The sequence below is a fragment of the Emydura macquarii genome, unplaced genomic scaffold, assembly GCF_026122565.2.
Source record: "Emydura macquarii macquarii isolate MOO-44397 ecotype Brisbane River unplaced genomic scaffold, CSIRO-AGI_Emac_v2 contig_1499, whole genome shotgun sequence".
Lineage (NCBI taxonomy): Eukaryota > Metazoa > Chordata > Testudines > Chelidae > Emydura > Emydura macquarii.
In genome coordinates, this window is record NW_027131636.1 from 129,504 (window position 1) to 149,548 (window position 20,045).

The 20,045-nt window shown below is 36.9% G+C and overlaps 1 protein-coding gene across 2 annotated transcripts in view; it reads left to right on the top strand.

The window, feature by feature from the left end:
• Positions 1-20,045, top strand: part of NFX1 (nuclear transcription factor, X-box binding 1) — a 211,473-nt gene that overhangs the window by 76,743 nt on the left and 114,685 nt on the right. For both annotated transcript variants that reach the window (XM_067554685.1, XM_067554686.1), the window contains exons 6-10: positions 7,811-7,882; positions 11,214-11,353; positions 13,967-14,066; positions 14,169-14,386; positions 17,866-17,963. In XM_067554685.1, the coding sequence (XP_067410786.1) occupies positions 7,811-7,882; positions 11,214-11,353; positions 13,967-14,066; positions 14,169-14,386; positions 17,866-17,963 (628 nt within the window). The remainder of the gene's footprint in view (positions 1-7,810; positions 7,883-11,213; positions 11,354-13,966; positions 14,067-14,168; positions 14,387-17,865; positions 17,964-20,045) is intronic.

The following is a 20,045-nucleotide window of genomic DNA, read 5'->3' on the forward strand; positions in this document are numbered from 1 at the left end:
CTGGGGCATGGACTTTTCTTTCTACATGTATCTGGCACAATGGATCCCAATTCTTATTCAGGCGTTTGAAGTAGGAGTAATAATAATGAAAAAAGAAAAATTAATATATTCTAATACAAAAATGCAAACTAAGGAGCTTTGTTTAGGTTTTCATTATTTAATCAAATATCTTCCCCACCTTTTTAGCAGTGTATACCTAGTTTTGTACAGATTCATAAATTTGTAAGGCCAGAAGGGACCATTATGATTACTTACCCTGACTTCCTGCATAGTACGGGTCATATGGCTTACTGTGTGGAATTCTGCATCAGCTCATATCTTGTAGTTGAGCTAGAGTATGTTTTTTTAGAAAGACGGTCTTGATTTAAAGACTTCAAGTGATGGAGAATCCACCAAATCCCTAGGTAAGTTTGTCCAATAGTTAATTATCCTCACTGTTAAATTTTTTTACCTCATTCCTAGCCTGAAACTAGATAAATCCTGCTTCCACACATAAGCTCTTATGTCTATACTAAAGAGCCCTCTACCACCAGAAAACTGATCTCCCTATGGAGGTACTTCTGACACATGATCAAGTAATCGCTTAACCTTCTCTTTGATAAGCTAAATAGGTAGAGCTTTTTAAGTCTTCCATTGTAAAGCAGCATTTGCAGACCTCAGATCATTCTTCTAGCTCTCTTCAGAACCCTTGCTAAATTTTCAACATTTATGTAGTGTGGATGTAAAACTGCATACAAACTGGTCATATCATTCCAGTAATAATCTCACCACGATTGTGTGTACAGAGGTAGTATCATCACCCTACTTCTTGATATTTCCTGTTCTTTATACATCCAAGGATTGTATTTATTTAACTCTCTTTAGCATTGCAGTGGGAAGTGCTTGTTCAGTTGGTTATTTACCATGACCCTTAAATCACTTTTCAGTCACTGCTTTCCAAGTACAATCACCGAGTTTGTAATTGTGACTTGCACTCTTTTTGTTCTTAGATATGTAGGACATTGTATTTTGGTGTATTAAAATGCATATTGCTTAAATGAACCCAGCTTACCAAACAGTGCAGGCTGCTTTAATCTTTTCTCCATCTTAATTGACCTTTTTTTTTTTTTTACCATCTCACCTAGTACTGAATCGCTGTCATTGCTAGGATTTCTTTTATTCTTGATTTTTATATATAATATAATCCTTATCTCTATTGGCAATAGATATTTCTATCAATTGCCTACATTTCTTTTCTGAACTGATAAAGTTAATTTAGAACCCTGTAAGGGTCTGTGTAGTTTAATTATTTTCCTCCAGTGTGAATTACGTTACTTTACACTTATTGACATTGAAAATCATTTACTGTAGTTTTGTTCATTCACCTTGGTTAGGTTCCTCTGAGGTTCCTCACAGTCCCTTCTGATCTTGACAAACCTGAATAACTTGGTATCATCTTCAAATTTTGCTATCTGACTGTTCACCTCAGTTACAGATAATTAAAGAGGCTAACACTGGTGCTAGTATGGAATCCTGAGGCACCCTGTAGTTAGCCTTTTGTGATGATGAGAATTGTCTAATTCTACTCTTGATTTTCTGTCATCTAGTCAATTTTTTATTCTGATATTTTGCTTCTCACACAGAGACTACATAGCTTCTTTAATAGCTTCTATTAAAGGACCTTGTCAAAGTCTTACAAAATATTAATAAATGATGTCAACTGGTTCTTTTTTATCTGCTATTTTACTGACATGTTCAAATAATTCTTAGAGATTGAGACACTAGTTCCTTTCATAGAAGCTGGTTAGACCCAATTATAACGTGATCTTTCAGGTGTTATGTTCTATTTTAAATTATCATTTCAACCATTTTGCAAGGTATAGATGTAAGGCTTACTGGTGTGTAAATTCCTCAGATCATCTCTAGAACTTTTTAAAATATAGGTACAACATTTGCTACCCTCCAGTCCTCTGAAACTGTTTTCAGAGACTATCTTGTTTTGTTAGTCGCTCAGCCACTTCACACTGAAGCAATTCAGATTTCTTGGGTGTATACCAGCTGGACCTGATGACTTATTGCTTTTTAAATTATCAGTTTGTTCCTCTTCTCCTAACATAGTCTCTGATAGCACCTCTTCTTTATTACCAGAAAGGATCAAATCTGTGATAGGTATCTGTCCAACATCCTATCCAATGAAGAATGGTGCAAAGAAACCATTTAGCTTCTCAGCAATGACCTTCTCTTTACCTGGGAATCTCAGCTTTCATTTTAAAAAGTAAATTTTTAACTCTCATAGGGGAAAGTATCAGAATAACTAGAATGATTTGGGACATGAAAAAATTCTCATATGAAGAGTGAAAAGATTTGGGATTGTTTACCTCAGAAAGGAGACTAATAAGAGGGGACATGATAGTATGTATAAAATAGTAAATGATACAGAGAAGGTAGATCAGGATCTTCTGTTCTCTCTGTAAGAACAAGGGGGCATTCAATTAAATTAAAAGGTGGCAAATTCAAAACTAATTGAAGAAATACTTTTTTACAGAGCACGTAACTAGACTGGAACTTCTTGCCATAAAAAATTGTGGAGGCCAAGAAATTAACAAGATTCAGAAAGAGATTGGGCATGTATATGGATAACAAGGGTATAAAGAGTTATTGTAATGAAAGATAACATAATTTGGAAGGGATACTAGACCTCATGCTTCAGGGTTTAAAACAATCTAATTATGAAATATTAGGATGAGAGCTAATGTTGGGAGTAGACTATCCCATGTCTGCCTATTAGGAGGTTCTTGCATCTTCCTCTGGGACACCTGGTACTTGCCACCATTAGAGACAGTACTGGACTAGGTGGACCTTGAGTCTGATCCATTGTGGTCATTTCTGTGTTTCCTAATATTAATCACATGATGCTAGCAACTGGGGCTTTAGGACAAACACTCAGGATAATCTCAAGAGCAGGCAACACTGACTATTCTAGGGAATCCTTTATGTATTGCTCCCTCATCTATTTGGCCTAGTCTGTCTTTTACTTTGTTGTAACCAGGCATTATGGTATCCCACTGATTTTTGTCATTCCACTGTATTTCCGCAATGCCCACTGTCATTTGCCATTGTAAGGTATTCTTGTTCTTTTAAATTTTGCTTTGGAGTTTCATGTTTGTGTATAGAAATTTCTATATCATTTTTATTTTTTTTAACCAAGCACATTTAAAAAATGTCTTAATCTGTCATCTTAATGATTTTACTGAAATTTCATGTGTTGTTAGGGCTGTCAATCACAGTTAATGCATGTGATTAACGCAAAACAAATTAACTAGATTAAAAAAAGGCTGTTATTAATCACAGTTTTAATTGCAATGTTAATAGTAGAATACCCAATTTTAATTTATTATAAATATGTTTTGGACGTTTCTACATTTTCAAATATATTGATTTCGGCTACAACACAGAATACAAAGTGTTTAGTGCTCACTTTATATTTTTTATTATTACAAATATTTGCACTGGAAAAAAAGATAAAATAAATAGCATTTTTCAATTCACCTCATAAAAGTCCACTCAGTCTTACTTCTTGTTCAGTTTGTTTATATTTATGGGAGATAATACTGCCTGCTTCTTACTTACAATGTCACCTGAAAGTGAGAACAGACGTTTGCGTGGCACTGTTATAGCTGGTATTGCAAGGTATTTACGCCAGACATTTGTATGCTTTGAAACTAAACATTTGTATGCTTCGACTTGTAGGCTCTAAAATTTTACATTGTTGGGGTTTTTTTGAGTGCAGTTATGTAAAATAATAATTCTACATTTGTAAGTTGCACTTTCACAATAGAGATTGCACTACAGTACTTGTATGAAGTGACTTGAAAAATACTATTTATTTTGTTTACCTTTTTTACAGTGCTTGTAATAAACATAATATAAAGTGAGCATTGTACACTTTATACTCTGTTGTAATTGAAATCAATGTATTTGAAGATGTAGAAAGCATTCAAAATATTTATAATAAATTTAAATTGGCTATTCTGTTATTTAACAATGTGATTAAAGCTGTGATTTAATCACGACTATTTTTTTAATCTCATGGTTAATTGTGATTATTTATTTTTAATCGTTTGACAGCCCTGGTTCTTATCCTGTCCTTAGCCTCTAGTTCAACTGTAATTTTCCTTCCTACTCTTTACTTGACATACAGATGCAATTGTGCTGTCTCTCTGTCCAATGACGTGCTCCTCAGCTTTCCCCCAGCTCTTAGTTTAAACACTCCTCCAAGTATCTTATTTATTTTCCGTGCTCGCAGTCTGGTTCCATTTCAGTTAAAGTGGAGCCCTCATCCCTTCTGTACAGGCTTCGCCTTCAACAAAATCTTCCCAAGCATCTAGGAAACTTAAACTTGTTTTCTTTACATTATCTTGTCAACCATGCATTGAGACCCTGAAGTTCGGCTTGCCTAGTTGGACTCATTCATAGACTTGAAAGCATTTCAGAGGAGGCTCCCACAGAGGCCTGGGATGTAATCATTCTTCCTAATAGTTTAAGTTTAGCTTTCAGGATCTCTCTTCTGTATCACTGGTACAAATATGTAACATGACCACAGGCTTCTCCATAGCACTCATCAGAAGTACATCTAGGGTTTTTGTGATGTCCACAATCTTCTCATAGATAGGCAAGTTTCCAAATACTTTCTCCACCACCATATTCCCAACTGCCTATATTCCTATATCCCCAACTATTGTAGTCTTTCTTAGTATCCCAAGAGTTTCTCCTTCTCTGGAGAGTAATGACCATGGTGCATGAGGAATTGTCAGTCTAAGCAGGTTCAAGTTAAGGGTGAGTGTTTAAGAGTCTAATTGCTAATCAAAAATGTATATGCATTATAGATCAGTTAATGTCACTCTCAGACATTTTAGCGTTTCTTTACCCTTTTTATTTTAATTTCTAATTGTAACATTGTATTGTTGTTTTAATGTAATTTTTTTTAAAGTTTTTTTTTTAAATAATATAAACGTAAAGTGCTTCCTTTCTAGCCTTCATTTAGTTTTTGTATTTCCTCAGCCCTCTCTCCTCAGGGTCCTTTCTGCTTTCTCTTTTGCCTCTATCAGGCCAGTGCATCCTGAAGAGATACTCCATTCAGTCCTGAATTTTGGGGGCAGTGAGAAGGAGTCTGTGTCCCCTGACAAAGACATTTCAGAGCTCCATTCCAGTTGATTAGTGGCCCTTCCTCTGCCCACAGGCTGTTCAGCTGGGGAGCAGAAGTGATGTATGTTGGTTTCCTCATCCTGGGAAAAAACTTACATGATCACAGGTCCTCACTGAGGATTCACAGCATTCTAAATTTTCATCTTTTTTCTGATAAACTATTTTTGAATTATTGGTAAGAAAGTTTCAGCAGTTTTTATAGAATAAATGTGGGAAGTGTGTCCCCTCACTAGTAACTCAAATAATTGAAGGGATTTTCCTCAAATTTTACAAAACATCTCCCCTTCAGAGAGAAGCAAAATATGAAAAGTTGTGAGCCTCAAAGGAGAATTTTTTTTACAAATTTCTGAGTGAGAGAGGCTTTAAAGGAATTTGAATTACAGTGTTAGCAGTGGTATTCACTGTGGTGAATACTAGAATTATAGTATTATAGAGAAGGTTGTGTCAGGATTTTCTGTTCAATAAGGGTGAAAAAGGACAAGAAGTCCTTTTTTGAGTCAGAGGATCAATTCCATATGTTTGTTGTAGTTTGAGCTGCTAGAATTTTTTCTGGCGGTTTGTAGTAATAAAATGTGACAAGGTTAGTTATGACTGTTTTTAAAATGTCCCATGTGACTAAATTTTTCCTAGTATCTGATGTTTTAAGTTGTGATACTTTTCTATGAATACATTAGAAAAATGCCTGCTAAAGGTTGCAACATGTTTTTAAACTTTAAATATGAAAGTTATTTTGAATGTTGGTATTGATACAGTGTTACTATACAAGGTTGTCATTGTACTGATGACATTGTATAATGGGTAGCATGGGAGTTAATGCTGACACAATGTTGCTGAGGACACAAGCTATAATTTTAACAGTAGCATTATCTCTGCAATGACAGAGGGATTAGGAGAACACAGTGCACCAGATACACTAGAGGACTTCAGAAAATGATGTTGTAACCCACCCTAACATGGTGTAGCTTTTATCGCCCTTCAGGGGCTAGTCCATAGTTAGTAGCTTAGGTCTGCACCTTATTCTTTAGATCAAGCAGTAGAGACTCATGCTTTTAGATTCAGAGATCCCTCTTTCAATCCCCACAGACACTTATAGGTAGGCTTAGCCGAATTTGATTTTTTTTTTTAAATTATTTTGACAAATAATATCAATGGTTATTTTTAAGCATTTTTTATTTTTATCTATTTAAATTTTCAGTGTTGCAGAAAATTATAGGAGGGTCAGACAATGGGGTGGGGGTAGTCAACCATAATTATTTTCTTCAACAGTATGTGTTGAAAATAAACACTTTATACCCACACTGTTAAAGCTAGTGTGGTTTTAAAGTGTTGAAAAAGTTAGTTTGATAATTATTTAAATGCAAATTATTAAAATTGCATGTCAACATATACACAATAAATATTAAATCAAATAAGTTCTCAAGCAGCATTTTTCTTATTGAAAATGTCTATCTGTAAATTTCAGTTATGATGGAAATATTTTTTCATTGGTTTGTGAGAATACAGTGAAATCAATATTCACTGAAATTTACAGATAAAAATCTATTTTTTTCAAGCCTACTTATAGGATTTAAAATGCTTTGGACCTCTGGAGTTCATAATAAGAGATTCCTTTGGCAAAGTGAGTGTACAACCTACAATAACACAGCATGACTTTTTGTTCTCTAGTAACTACGTGTTGTATAATGATGCCCCTAGTCAGGTCATCTGTAGGGAAATGAACCCTGAACTTCTGATTTTAAAAGAATCATCTACTATTCTTTGAGCTAAATGTTAGATTCTTTAAGTCAAAGACTGAATTTCGCAAAGGGTATGCCTACACTGCAGTCAAAGAAAGGCGTGACTGCAGTTTGTGTTGGCATATCCACACTAGCTTTAATTTAGCTAGCACAGCTAAAAATAGTGATGAAGCCATGATGGCAAGACCTTCAGTGCAGGCTAGGAACATGAGAACATACCCAGGGTCACATGTGGGCTTGTGCAGTGTATGCCAAAGTTTGCACTGCAGTGGTTTCACTGCTATTTTTAGCCATGCTATGAGTTGTTACATTAAAGGTAGACTAGGTATGTTTATACAGTCTGCAGTCACATTTACATTCAGTTCCAGTGTGCACATACCCGAAGATAAATGTTTTTAATCATCACTAACAACTGTGGAGTCTGAAAGAAAATTTTATTAAAATGTATGCCAAATGCCTAAAAAGTTCTGTGGGTTGGTGTCACTCAATAGCAGGTTTGAAGATTAGCAGCAGGTGAGCCTAGCTTTCATGAGTCCAGGAGTGTGTTATCAACAATGTTGTAGTTCAAGTGAAGGTGGCAAATACTGGAGACCTTGCCCTTAACATAGTTCCATGCTCTCTCAAGGATTTTGGTGTATAGGCGGTGTAGGTCCTCATGCACTCTTAATTGTCACTAAGTTTTTCTTTGTGTAAGTATATCTTTGTAACACAAGTTAGGAAAAATATATTGATATACAATGTTCTGATAATGTGTTGTTGTGCTTTACATTTATAAGCCTTTTATATCATTGCAGACTATAGAAGCTTCTTTTCTCTGACACGTGAAATAAGTTTAAAAATTAAGATACCATAAATCTTTTGTGACTTACTAAAATATTTTCATTTTTAAGCCTCTGCCATCCAGGACCTTGCCCATCATGCCCTGCCTTTATGACAAAAACATGTGAATGTGGGCGAACAAGGTGAGATTATTTTGGTTACTTTTTGTACAAACAAAAATAGGGAATTTTGTAAATACAAGTTGTAATAAATTTCCATTCCTTGATGTATACTTCCAGTCTATGTTTTGGGAATGTCCAAAACTATTTCATACAACTTTGCTAAAAGCTAAATGCAATATACTTGAAATCTACTATATTCTTAAAATATCTAAATAGGGACAGATATAATACCTGAAATTGAGTCATCCTGGCAATTTGTCATCTTTTACAATCACATTTTCATATACATTTTTAATTTTCTTTTCTTTTTTTGTGTGAGAGCACCACAGAAAGGGGAAAGTGTGGGCCCCTTACTGAATGGGGAAGGCAACCTAGTGTCAGATGATGATGAAAAAGCTGAAGTACTAAATGCTTTCTTTGCCTCTCTCTTCACAAAGTCAGCTTCCAGACTACTGCACTGGGCAGCACAGAATAGGGAGAAGGTGAGCATCCCTCAGTGGTGAAAGAACAGGTTCAGGACTATTTAGGAAGGCTGGACATGCACAAGTCCATGGGGCCAGATGCAGTGCATCCGAGGATACTGAGGGAGTGAACTGATGTATTGCAGAGCCATTGGCCATTATATTTGAAAACTCATGGCAATTGGAGGAGGTCCCAGATGATTGGAAAATGGCAAATGTAGTGTCCATCTTCAAAAAAGGGAAGGAGGAGGATCCGGGGAGCTTCAGACTCGTCAGCCTCACCTCAGTCCCTGGAAAAATCACGAAGTAGTTCCTCAATGAATCCATTTCGAGGCTCTTGGAAGAGAGGAAGGTGATCAGGAACAATCAGCATGGATTCACCAAGGGCAAGTCATGCCTGACAAACCTGATTGCCTTCTATGATGAGACAACTGACTCTGTGGATGTGGGGAAAGCGGTGGACGTGATATACCTTGATGTTAGCAAAGCTTTTGATACTGTCTCCCACAGTATTCTTGCCATCTAGTTAAAGTAGTATGGGTTGGATGAATAGACTATAAGGTGGATAGAAAGCTGGCTAGATGATCAAACTTAATGGGTAGTGATCAACGGCTCAATGTCTAGTTGGCAGCCATAACAAGTGGAGTGCCCCAGCGGTCAGTGCTCAGGCTGGTTTTGTTCAACATCTCCATTAATGAGCTGGAGGATGGGGTAGATTGTACCCTCAGTAAGTTTGCACATGACACTAAGCTGGGAGGAGTGGTAGATATACTGGAAGGCAGGGATAGGATACAGAGTGACCTAGACAAATTAGAGGATTGGGCCAAAAGAAATCTGATGAGGTTCAACAAGGACAAGTGCAGAGTCCTGCAATTAGGACAGAAGAATCCTATGCACTGCTCTACAGGTCTGCAGGATCTTTTCCCAGTGAGAGTCTTACACATCTGTGCTCTGAACATCTATTTATTAGCAACACAGACAGAATACATACACCAAACAAATCTGTTATGCTCACTACTCCCAATATACAGACAAACTTCACCCGATGACCAATCAGGATCCACTTGTCTGGGAGTGCCGGTGATGTGTCTGCACGTCATGATTGTGCAGAGGGGTAAGAGTTCTGGCAGGTTGATGTTGAACTGCAATATGGATATGACTCTCCAAAGAGCATTATTTTTCATTTACATTATATAGGTAAAACTAGGTACCTCCTTGAAATTTACTAAACCTATTATAGTATTTAACAACCTTAGGTAACAAAATTTAACCAATCACACACTGGCATCTATGTTTCCTCCTCCCTGCTCAAGTCTTTTTTTTTTTTTTTTTTTTTTTTTAACATTTTATCTCTCATACCCAAGTTGTGACCTTGTTTGTGCAGATGATGAGCATAAATTTACTGGTCAGAGCTTATCTTATCTATTTTACTATTTGTTGAGTCTCTCTGTATCCTCCCTAAAGCCCTTGGTGTGATAGCTCTCATTAGGGACATTCTTGAGGTGGGGGTGCCTTAGCAGCAGCAGAGCATTTTTTCTTAATTTCATGTGGTGAAATCCATGAGTTTCACCCAAGGCTGGTCAAGGCTAGTTTAGTATGGGTGTGAATTACGTCCCAGGCTTACATGACAGTAGCTAAAGAAACTTATACTAGAGAAATATCTCTTTGCATCTTCCATGTGGAAGCTTAATAGATGTTAAAGACTGAAAGGACTGCTATGATCATTTACTTTCTGATGCATTTAAAAATGGTTCCCTATTGTTATTCCCTAAACTCTAACCAAAATGGCTTTAGGTACTTCACTGATAGCTTTTTAAAATCCTCTTATTAATTGCCTAAATTTCTTAAATTCAGACATATTTATTGCCATTAGCTTCCTCCTTTTTCTATTTGTTCTATATTAATTTCCTTTTTTTTTAAATTGCTGCTTTCACATTTCCTTTTAATCACATTCCTTTTTATTAGCATTTTTCCATGACAGATTTATGGCTTTGGGACATTTAATAAGATGTTCTGAAAGAATATTTATTTAGCTGAGGTTAGTCCTGGTTAGTCCTGCTTTGAGCAGGGGGTTGGACTAGATGACCTAGTGTTATTTTATAGGTTACTGTATTAATGATTTTAGCTCCATATGTGCCAATTCGTTGCCAACTCAAGATTGCGGTTAAGAATTTGCCAACATTTTATCCTAAAATATCCAAGTCTAGGATCAGTTCAGTGTTCTTGCAGTTTATCATTTTATATGAACTTCCCCCTTGACTCCTCCCCCCTTTGACTTCCCCCCAAAACTCAGGGTAACTGACAGCTCACTCTTGCTAAGGCTCCTAGGCCTCAAAACCTTAAGCTAACAGGTCAAGCTAATGTCTTCTAGGATGTAAGCCTGTAGGCTCATTGCTTTACTGCCTAACATATGCCTATTCTTTACCTATCAAATAGGCTACACAGAGATGTTGTAACTATTCCAAAACCAAGCATTATAAACTCAGCAAATTCAGAGTTAAGGTCACACTTAAAAGAAATCCAAATATCTTCAGGTAAGAAATGCACTGGATTCCCCCAGGACATCGAATCAAGTGCAAAATCATGTCCTGCATTTTAAATATTACAGTACGCCCAGTTAGTGTGATGTCAAACACTTCTCTTGCATCACAACATAAAAAAGGGTCTAAGGCCACAGCATTATGGAATACCCTGCCTTTTACTTAGAAATAAAACAGAAATCAAATTCCTTTATAGAACTGTGTGTATGTCATTAACAAATAGAATATGTTTCCTTTGAATGTTGCAGCATATATTGGAAATGGGTTATTTGTATTAAAATAAAAATATGTGAAATCCTTAAATCCAAGTAAAAGATACTATACTAACTATAGTTTTATATTTATCTACAGTCATTCAGTTCGCTGTGGCCAATCCACCATAATTCATTGTTCCAAAGTATGTGGGAATACTTTAAATTGTAGTAGACATACCTGTGTCCAGGTGTGCCACACGGGAAAATGTCAGCCTTGCCAGCTTACAGTACAGCAAGGTAGGTATCAGACATGTGGAAACGTATTTAGATTTGTATGTTAGATCAAGCTGTTTTTCAGTTTCTTTCAGTTAAGTAACTGCAAGTAAACAAATAAATTAGAGTATAATAGTGAGCAAAAGAACAGATAATCTTTAAAACTACGATTTTAAAAATTGACTGCTGAAGTTACACTTAATTTAAAACAAGTCACCAGTCCTTATTCTTAATATATGCAAATACATCTTAAACCTTTTTATTTAGTGATTATTTCCTGACCGCTAACACAATTTAAAATTCATTCTGATATTCCCCAGGAACACTTCTCAGGTTTGTCCTTTTGCTGATGCAGCAAGAACTTATTTGTTCCAGGAAAACCTGAAATTAGCCATTTCACCTGCTGGATTTTAATCTAGAATTTGGATAGTGCATAAAGTCTCTTCTAGTATAGTGGGACTGGTGACTGCCATAACTTCATAACCACTTTGTTGCTTATAACATCTAGAATTTCACCTTTTGGGATTAAATTTTAAGGCTGAAGGTAAAGTTTTTTTGGGAAAGTAAGCAAAAAAAGTAAGCCACTTTTGAAAGTAAAAAAACAAAATTAAAAAGAAAAAAACTGGGATTTTTTTTGATTACTTTCAACAGTAAAAATGGTAAGAAGTTGAATTGTGGTGTGGATATAGCTCACATTAAAGAGAAATGGCTTTATTCCATTGAAATTTTGGTTTTGTCTTGATTAAGTTATGAGCCTTTTAAAATCACAGTCAGAGTGTACGCAGTACATTTTAAAGACGTTTTTTCCACTACGTTTGTAAAATGCACAGCTAAGGAAGGAAATGTAGCACATGTACAGGCTAGTTTTCTGTGCAGTGAAAAGAGTACTGATAGTGTGAAAGGTGGAGGCAGAGCTGCTTTCATCCTTTTTAATATTGGCACTAAGGGAGCTTTGCTTCAGTGCATATTCAGAGCTCTATAGCTGGGGAAATTTAGCCAACTGCCTTCTCCTGTTGTGGATCTCCAAAACTCTGTGGACTTTAGTGGAGCAAATAGAGCAGTTGGACGTGGCCAACAGCCAGTCTCCACTCTGTCCTGTTTACATCATGGCAACTCCTGTTCCTACTTAATATTGCAGTGAAGATGAAGGTGTGATGGTGAGCTTGGCCAGTTTTTCCTGCTGGTTCAAATTTTAGGTATGAAAGCAAATGACCAAGAGGGAGGAGACACAGGAAAGCAGCTTCCCTTGAAGACATGGAAGGCAAAAAGGTTTTTAGATGGTATAATAAAACATGCACCTAACTTTTTAGGGAAAATTATCCATTTGGTTAAAAGTGAGATCTTCCTTTCCCCAAGTATATACTAAACCCCCTCATTGATAACTCCTCTACCATAGGTTAAAATGCTTTTCTTTTTATAAATCTCAGCTCCAGTCATTATTTGTGCACTGTCCTCTAACCCATTTTGTTGTTACCTGTTTAGCTTTGTGATTCAAGTTGTTTCTTAAGTGTCGTTACTTTATTTTATTGGAACTTGAAAGACATCTTCACTTTTGTTAACATCAAACACAGCCTGCCCCTTGCCAAATTTTAATATTCTATGGAAGATTCAGAGTGGTTCCAAAAAAGGTCAGAAGAATTTTTTTTAATGGACAGTGGCAGCCTAATTATAGGGGTTGGTGCTGTGCATCTTTCATTAATATTGCAGTGGATTTGCTATCATGGCAAGTTCTATAAATTAGTAATTCTATAAATTATGTGTATGTATATATGTATGATGTGCACAGCTAGCACCTATCTATCTAACAGCTGAATTCATGCTTATCTTTTATTGGTCAGTTTACTTCCAAACTTGAGAGAGAAATCTTGCTTCAGACAGGCACTTAATTTCAATTTTTTGCTTTTAAAAATGTATCTTCACGGATTTTATAAATCAAAACAGGCAATATACTACTGTTACAGGATATTTTGAATATTAATTTAATCTGGAATAGGAAAATCTTACTGATGTGTAACCTCTCTAGGACTTCTTTAATCAGTAGTTTGAAAAGTAATGTAAAACTTGTCTAAAAACGCATTTAAAGAAGTACACTTAAATAAAGTGTCTACACTTTTCAAGTGGCTTAAAGTATTTTACCTCTGGTCTGATAACTCATGTGACACCTATGATATCCAGATGTCTAGTAGTATAATAATATCGGTACATTTCTCTGAGTTATATACAAAGAAAATGCTTGTATTTCTTTTTGTGTAAATTTTCTTAAGTTTTGTTTAAGATCACCTTGAATGAGAACTTTTATTTAACTTGCATTATTTTTTGAATTTCAAGTATAGCTGTGCTGATTAAGCCCTCTTTTGCATGTAGTTTGTCCCTTTTATTGCTCCTCTTCTGTTGCAGTGTCTTTTGTTAATATAAGTAGTATAGAAATTGAGCCTCTATACAGCAACAGAAACATACACAGCTAAGTCAAGTCTAAATAGAGCAACTAAAGTACACTTTTAAAAGTCGTTTTGATACATTTTGAAATTTTATGTTCAGTTTTTCAAAGTTAGTATAGTCCTGTATGTGTGATTTTCAGTGTTCTTTGTATGTGGTTTGTGGTAATACTATATTTTCTTATTGTTTGTTCTCCTTTAGTCTGTTACTGTGGAAGTACCTTTCGAGATGTATTGTGTGGAACAAACGAAGAGCTCTCTGATGGATTTGGAAAGTTCTCTTGCCAGAAGACATGTGACAAGTAAGGGCCTCTTTCTCCCCAAAAATCAAAAACAAAAATTGCATTTTATTCAACTCTTAGTGACTGTGATATCCCTATAATTCCTTCTGTATTTCTTTTTAGAAAATTAAATTGTGGAAGGCATAGCTGTACACAGATATGCCATCCTCAGCCCTGCCAACTTTGTCCACAACTTCCCCAAGTAGTGCACTGCTGTCCTTGTGGGAAGACTCCTCTTAGCAAATTACTAGAACTAGGACGTATTGAACGTAAACTATGCACGGATCCCATCCCATCGTGTGGAAAAACATGTGGTAAACTTCTACCTTGTGGTAGCTGTGGTAAGTAGAACTTTCTGCTTTTAACACTTACAAATACATTCCATTATTAAAGAGGCAGGTAGTCCAGACTCATATTTTTAAAAAAAAGTTGTTTCATAATGAACATAAAATCCAGTATGAGTAGAAATATGTTCAGGACTGTGTGGTTGTAGTCAAGTTGGATTTATAAAAGTCTCTGTACAATTTGCAACCCAAATTTTGTATAATTGTAATTGTACTTCAGAACCAGAAAGTGCAGCTGTCTAGAAACAAATGAAACTGACCAGCTTTTGGAGCATTGTCTACGTGGATCCCCACTGCAGGTGGTACTCATGTTGTGGGAAGCAAGTGCAGAAATTTCTAGAGAGCAATGTCCAATGGGACTGCATATGAACTCTGCCTACATCCCCATGTCTCTAGTTCCTCCAGATCTCTCTAGCCAGCTATCTGAACTCTGCAAAGTGTCATTTCCCTGTCAATCCCCTTCATCCTTTACGGAAAAGTTAACTATAAACAAACAATATATATAATAAAAGTGAAACTTTTGAATAACATTTAATCTGGTGTTCTTCTGGGCCTTCCCATGAGGGCCTTGCCCTTTCTGCCTTGCTGCTCCCAGGGATAGAGTTCACGGTCTACTCTGAGATCACTTACTGAGAGTCCTCCTGTTCACCATGGATCAGGTGAGGCCTCATCTACTACTTTAATGACTCCTTGGTGATGTGTTCCTTCAACAATAAGTCCATTGTATCCACGTGGAATAAAAATTTCTTAGATCTGTTGAGCTACATCGATACAGTTGCCCGTATCTCAGAAGACCCCAGGGCAATTGTGTTAGAAGAGGAAAGAGAAAAAAGACTTCTCTCAGCAAGATCTCCTTTGCCTAAGTGGACTTCAGAGCCTTCTCACCAGCAATTCCCTCCTCCAGCGCTCTTTCTCAACAACGTAATGGGAAAATGAAGATACTACTGACAATCTTACCTCCAGAGAGTTCATAACTCTCCTTATTGCCAAACGGTTGTGACTCTTCCTCCCTGTTCTGTTCAAGGGTTTTTAAAAGCTTATTGGGAGGCTAATGGAGACAGACCTTGAATTTTTGAAGCCAAATTAAAATCACATTTTCTCTGACTAAGGTTCACATATCTTTTACACTAAATCATCAACCTATTTGTCATTCTGAAGGCAAAACTGGCCCTGCCAATCTCTGGCAAGAAGGTGTGTGGCCAACTCCCGGAAGATCCAGCCAATTTTTTTATTCTGTCTGTACCAGTGCAGGCAGTTCCAGACTCTCCCTACTTCTGAGGAGAAGATGAAATGAAAAAAAAGTTTAAACTTCAGCTCCAGAATCATTAGAACTATTTTGCCAGGTTTGCTCTCTTTGGCAGAGGGAAAGCCCTCCTGTGTGTTTCCTGACATTTCAGCAGCTTGAGCCTCTGCTTATTTTTATGGAGCAGTATATGATAGATAAACAGAATAGCTACCTGCAAAGGGCCTGTAATATGTAGTCTGAGCAGGGGACCTTTTGGCCCCTTACCACACAAATGGTCTCAGTTGTCATTAGACTGGCAGAAAACATGGTAAATAAACTGCTATGTTTGGTATTCCTGCTCACCCTCATGGTGGGTAACACGAAGATTGAGCTATGGGCTGAATCGACTTCTCTGTATCCTTCAGAGCATGATGGAGTCACAGGTTCCCCTGGGGCATGTTGCCTTAAACCCACTTCTTGTTACAACGTATGATACAGACAACCTCAGACAAGAAGATGCGGTCTTTTGCAAGTCTCCTCCTCCTCTCTATCCTGTCACATGGGTGGGGCAAAAAGGCCTAAACTACTTAAGAAGAGCCAGAGCAATTTCAGCTCTAGGCAATAGTGGCTTGGGGGAGGAGTAGTATGCATTATAGGAGTGGTCATTAGGTCATTGTCTTATCTGTTTAGTGTTGAACTTTAACATCCAGTTCTTAGATGACCTTTAGGGTGGAAGAAGGTGTTTCAGTCTGTAATCCCCTTGCTAACAGGTTTATAGGAGGCCTCGAACTCCAGTTGGACTTCTCACTAAGCTTGAATGACCAGGTTGCATGAGTTTCCAAAAATGACTTTTCACCTCGAACATCTTAGGAAACTTTGTACCTTCCTCTGGGATGAATGGTCACAGTGATCTCTGCATTTGTCACCTCCAGGTTGGATCATTATAGTTTGCTGTATCTGAAGCTGAATGTGAAGATGCACAGGGTCCAGCTGGGACAGAATGGGTCTACCTGCCTGCTCCACAGCTGAGGCTGTCGTGAGCATGTCAGTAACCTATGCCAATTTAAGGCATTGGTCCTAATTTTCAAAGTAATTAATAGATTGAGCCCCAGCTATGTCAAAGACTGAAATTCAACCTGTGAACCATTCTAAGTTGATGCTCTGTTGCAAACTGCTATCCACCATATCTTTTGATTCAAATGAGAAATTTTGAAGTTTTTCCTTAAGATCTGAGGTCCATAAATAATTATTCTTGAAATGAATTCCATATTAGTCTACTGACCCCGCAGTTATTTTTTGCAGTGGATTTTATCTCAAACTGGCATGCTATATAAGGGCTGGATCATTTCCTTCCAATAACTGACAGGTCTGGTTTGGCCTTCAAAGCTGTAAATTAGGCTGAAGACCCACTGTAATGGATCTGATTTATTTAGAGAGAAGAAATTTTCAGATAAACTCAGGTAAATTTTCATTCTGTTCAAAATTCTTCAGATGAAGCAACTTGCTCTTTAGAGCTGGGCAAACTTTTTTCTCCAATAAATGCTTCTTTCAAAAGACTGCTAAATTCATGCACACAAGGCACCATGCATCTCATATAGTTTGGATCCATATAAGCAATCATTTTGAAGAACCACAGATATTATGGAAATGGCCAACTTTTGTTTTCCTTTTTCCAAGCTAGATAAAGTGCAGACAGTCAGTATACATAGTGAAAAACAAATTAGTTTAATATTTTTTGTTTTAAAAAATTAATCTGATTATACAGATAATGAAATTTTGCGTTTTCAAGATGATTTTTAACCATAGTGCTCCTCAGTTGTTCATCTGGTTATACAGCACCGCATTAAAGGAGAAGTTTGTTTTTATATATTTGTAAAAAGTGTTTATCAAAATGTATATATTTAATACTAGTAGTATTAAAATTGTGGAATTGAAATTCTAGAGGTCATAGCTTCACTAAAATGAACAAGCACAATTTTGAGCCTTTTTATAAAATATTTTAAAGCAATACACAACTTTTAAGTTGCAAATCTTATTATACACTTAGTTCTTATACTTTTTATGACATAAAATCTGTAACATACATGAGAAATATTAAAAGAGAAGGTGATTTGAAGGCAGTGTCTTGTGCCTGCAAGCTGCTGACTCATGCAGAAGACTCATTGTGACCACTGGTGTTGATATGACATAGATTTAAAGTACCAGTATGTTATATTAAAAGGCTTAATTCTTACATTTTCATTTTTCACAGATTTCATTCATACATGTGAAAACCTTTGTCATGAAGGAGAATGTGGACCATGCTCTCGTACATCAAATATTTACTGTAGATGTACCTTCAAAACAAAGGTAAAACTTTAAACAGTAATCTATAGTAACAAGCTACATTTAGTACTTTTAAAAATGATTGGGGCGGGGGAGAGGAGGGGAGAGGCGCTATATACTGTAGTAGCAAGAAGGTACTGCCAGTCTGTAGAACCAGTAGAAAATAGCTAGCTGAAAATGTGGGTCATTCACTTACATGTTTCATCAAGTTCAGGAGTGTGCTTTGCAGCTTGTAGGTACATGATTTTATTAATTAATTTAGCTGTGGAAAATCCACATTCTCCCAGAAAACTGCTACAGTTCAGTGAACATTATTTCCATCAATAACTTGTCATGTGCATATTGATTTTGATGTGGAATTTTGCAGAGTGGTGTTTGTGATGTGGAGTGTTGCTAATGCTTCCGTGTTAATGTTGCTAGTGCTGCTATTCTTGGAGCGCTGATGTTAGCTGCACTAGCAGAAAATGCAGCGTGTTGATTCTGCAGACCTCATTGTTAAAGAAAGATCACAGGCTTAGTTTGGTGGTGAAGGCACATGGACAGGTTTACTGTCGACAAAGTATGGTCCTAGTACCCCGTAGTACACTAACACGTATGCCCATGACAAGGTACCAGTTCAGCCAGCACACCAGGATGCTATCCCCTAGACTAGTACAAAGATGCCCCACATGATTTCTCTTTCCATACACTGATACAAAGAAGTTACATATTACATTCCATATGCTTTTCATTATAATCCTATGCCTTATACCTGCTAGTCTGAACAAAACATCATCATCCATTATCTTGTCCTTCCCGTCTTATCTTATGAAGGGTCTTTATGTTCCTGTATCATCTCCTAGAAATGTGTTTTATGCAGTTACTTGAGAACTCTGGGTGTTTCTGTATCATCCTCTCAGGTCAGGAATGTGCTTTCTAATACCTAGTATGTTGCCATTCTGCCAAGGCCTGGCATACACTGGTTCAATTCACAGCCTTTGGTTCATACTGTTAGTTATGCCTAGGGCTCTTGTAAGGCCTACAGTGGGAGGCATTTGTTTAGCAGTCTCCTTTTCTTTCTCACTTTATACAGTTGTGCAGTGATCCAGCATAGTATCAATTTCTATATTGCCAGTAACAGGTCAATTCTTTTCTTTTTATTGTGTGGAATCAGATCTTTGAAGCAATTTAATGGTTGTTGGCCCTTTAATGAATCTGATGTTCATGTGTTCAGTAGGATCTTCAAATATGTATATCTGATGTTTCTGTGACTTTTCCACCAAAGTCCAAGATCCGACGAAGCGGGTTTCTGTCCACGAAAGCTTATTCCCAAATACATTTGTTAGTCTTTAAGGTGCCACAGGACTCTTGCTGTTTTGCTAAAAACAGACTAACACGGCTACCCCTCTGAAAGTCCAAGATGTTTATCTCTGCAGACTTACTTTCCTGATGATAGATTTTTGGGCATAAGGCCCAGGATTATCTCTTATTGCTATGAGTTCTAGCATAGTATTTTTTAGCTTTTGCAGCTCCTCAGGCAACTAGAGATTCTGTCCTTGAAAAGTAAGTATGGTAAATGACCACTGTGACTGAAGTCCATCATGAAATACCATGTGTCCTGAAAATGGCATTTGTCATAGACTCCATAACTATGGGGATGCTCTTGTCTGAGTTAATCTTGGCCATAGTGTCAAAGATCTGAGCATCTGGACTGCTTCCCCAGTATGAATCTAGAAAGGTTGTCTTGTCTCTTTGGCACAGGAACCTGCTCTTCTTCAAGTAGTGCCCTTATGGGTGTTCCTCTTCAGGTGTGCATGCACCCAAGCACCTTTGATTGAAGACCTTCGATAGCAATGACTTTTTGGCCCACATGTGTCCTATTGATCCTTATGCCATGCACTGAGGCTATATAGGTTTTCTTGGGCAAACCACCCTCAGTTCCTTCTCAACCACCTCAAGTGTGCCTCAGCTAAAATAATTTTTTCTTAGTTGCTAGTTTAGGTCAGTCTAATTTATTAATTAGATTTAATAGTTCGAAGGATTATTTTTTTCTTCTCCCCTCCTTCTAGGGAGGCTTGCCTTCCTCAGGAAGGCATGCCTGGCTCACCAGGGTATAAATGCTGACTT